Here is a 2318-nt window from a genome sequence, read left to right as displayed (position 1 = left end):
TTGAATCTTCCATCAGACAATGTCATTCTGCTAGATTTTGCGGAGATACATTCCACTATATCTGCTTCCTCATGGTCCAGTGGACTGCTCAACATCTCAAGCTCTTTTGTCTTGTTATTCTTCGTATCACCCTCGTCAAATCGACTAACATGCTCCGGATAAACATGCTCTTGTTCCTCGGACCATGTTTTTGCCCTTGAAATTGCTGAGCTTGGAGTGATCGTAGTTTCTGTTTGTGAGCTAGTCTCCTTATGATCATATCCATTGCAAACAGCTGCCTTACTCATCTACCCACTTTTAGAATCCTCACTATCTTGAGAGATCCTAACCGAGTAGCTTGTTGGATCGACTCTCTTAGTGTCCAGTTTGGCTCAGAACGTGTTATAATTGTCAGATAAGTTTCTTGGCTGAATGTTATCACCTTTGTCAAAGTAAAGGACAGTTCTCTTCTCTTTTAGCTTCAACTATCTGTCTCTTCCAGGTGATGGTCGTGTTTTCTCTTTCGTTCTGCTCGGGGACTTCACAGGAAGAAACGCAGATGAAGGGTTGTGACAGAAGAGGAGGTATGGTTGCAAATGTTGATGTCTCAACAGCTCGGCAGCCTACAAGTAGAGGTACAAAAATATATCAAGTGCACATCTTGTCGTAAGCGTGTGGGATTAACGGGTTCAGTTGCAAATGTGGTGATCTTTTCTGTGCAGTTCATCATTATTCAGACAAACACAACTGTCCGTTTGATTATAGGAATGCTGGTCAGAATGCAATAGCAAAAGCAAATCCTATCATCGTAGCAGAAAAGCTTAATAAGATCTAACAAGCACCTATCGAAAGGTAGTATGAACTGAAGCAATGTCTATCTTTCGATAAGTTGTCCTCATCTTACAGGGTGACGATGAAAGTTTTGCATGGGGGTGGGGGTGGGGGGTACCCTAGAGCCTAGATAATCCTGGTGTGTAAGTTATTTATGATCTTGGTGCACATTTTCATGGAATTTGTTCTTGTTTTGTCCCTATTTCTGGCCTCCATGTCTAGTATAATATGCATAATGTAGGTCATCTTGATGAATTTCACATTCATACATCCGCGTTTTGAAATCCTGAATTCGCCTTCGTGCATTCTTCAAGATTCCAAAGTCTTCTTTGAGTATCAACAATGTAGAGTTTTTTTTTCTAGAGATGTCAATACGGGTTGGCTCAGCCCATCCGAGCTAGCCCACATGGGTTTTGAGTTTGACGGTCAGGTTGGGCTAGCCTATCAAAATGATGAGCCAAAAAATATAAAGCCCATACTATTACTCTGTGCATTGCGGGCCTTACGGGCCAGCCCACTTTAAAAAAATAATATTTTATAATTTAATTTATAATATTACATAGTATTAATACTTTTTAATTAAGTCTCCAACACCCCCAAAAATACTCATAATAGTGAAATTAAATAACTTTTGACATGCGTTCTGCCCTTACATCGTAAAAGTAAGGGTTAAGCTATAGAACTAGATACGTAAGAGAAAGAGAGGAGAGCAGAACTTTACTTCTCTGCTGAGGCACATGACCAAATAAAAATACTACTCCCTCCGTCCCAAATTATGTGTCGCCATTTCCTATTTTTGTCCGTCCCAAAATAAATGTCGTCTTTTCTTATTTGGAATTTTTTTAAAGGCACAGTTACATTTTTACCCTTATTGGACCCACTTGATTTTAAATATATTAATACTTCTTTCCACTGCTTCCACTAATTCATCAACATTTTTAGGGGCCTTTTGATATTGAAGACTTTGGATTGCTCTAAAAAAACCAAGATCTAAAACATTTAAATCTGGACTGTTCGATGGTTAAAAACACAATCTAATGTCAAATCCATCTTGTCGGGCAGCTTCAATAAATTCCAAATCATTGTTACCAATATGTGGCCTTGCATTATCTTGTTGTAAAAAGATAGGATTATTTGAATTGGAAGCTGACCATTTTGCTCTAATACCAGGAAGAACTTTCTCTATCAAGCAAGCTCTATTGATATCTTTAGTTACTGACTGAATGGTCTTTGTTTCCATAGTTCCTGCTGTTCGATTTTTGCTATTCCGCTTAGTTCCTTAACTACAAACGAAAAAATACCTATTTTTCCAGAAAACAACTCAATTCCATTTTCATCAAATCGAGGACGTGCTACAGCAGCCATAAACATAACCTTTGGAATAAAATTTTTACTTTTGTAAGAACGATACGGATCTGGCTCATGCTCTCCAGGAAGCAGGTAGTACCTTTCAACTTTTTTGGACAAAAAAAACCACTTTTCATCGATATGAACATAATTAAACATAT

General features: G+C 38.1%; 1 protein-coding gene across 1 annotated transcript in view; it reads right to left on the bottom strand.

Moving 5' to 3' along the window:
• Nucleotides 1-2022: 2022 nt before the first annotated feature.
• LOC124891805 overlaps nucleotides 2023-2318 on the bottom strand; it is a 1089-nt gene continuing 793 nt past the window's right edge. The window contains exon 3 of the mRNA XM_047403406.1: nucleotides 2023-2286. Coding sequence (XP_047259362.1) covers nucleotides 2023-2286 — 264 coding nt within the window. The remainder of the gene's footprint in view (nucleotides 2287-2318) is intronic.

This window comes from Capsicum annuum, unplaced genomic scaffold, assembly GCF_002878395.1.
Source record: "Capsicum annuum cultivar UCD-10X-F1 unplaced genomic scaffold, UCD10Xv1.1 ctg40746, whole genome shotgun sequence".
NCBI lineage: Eukaryota > Viridiplantae > Streptophyta > Magnoliopsida > Solanales > Solanaceae > Capsicum > Capsicum annuum.
Note: the sequence above shows the minus strand (reverse complement) of the source record. Positions and strands in the feature narration are given on the sequence as shown.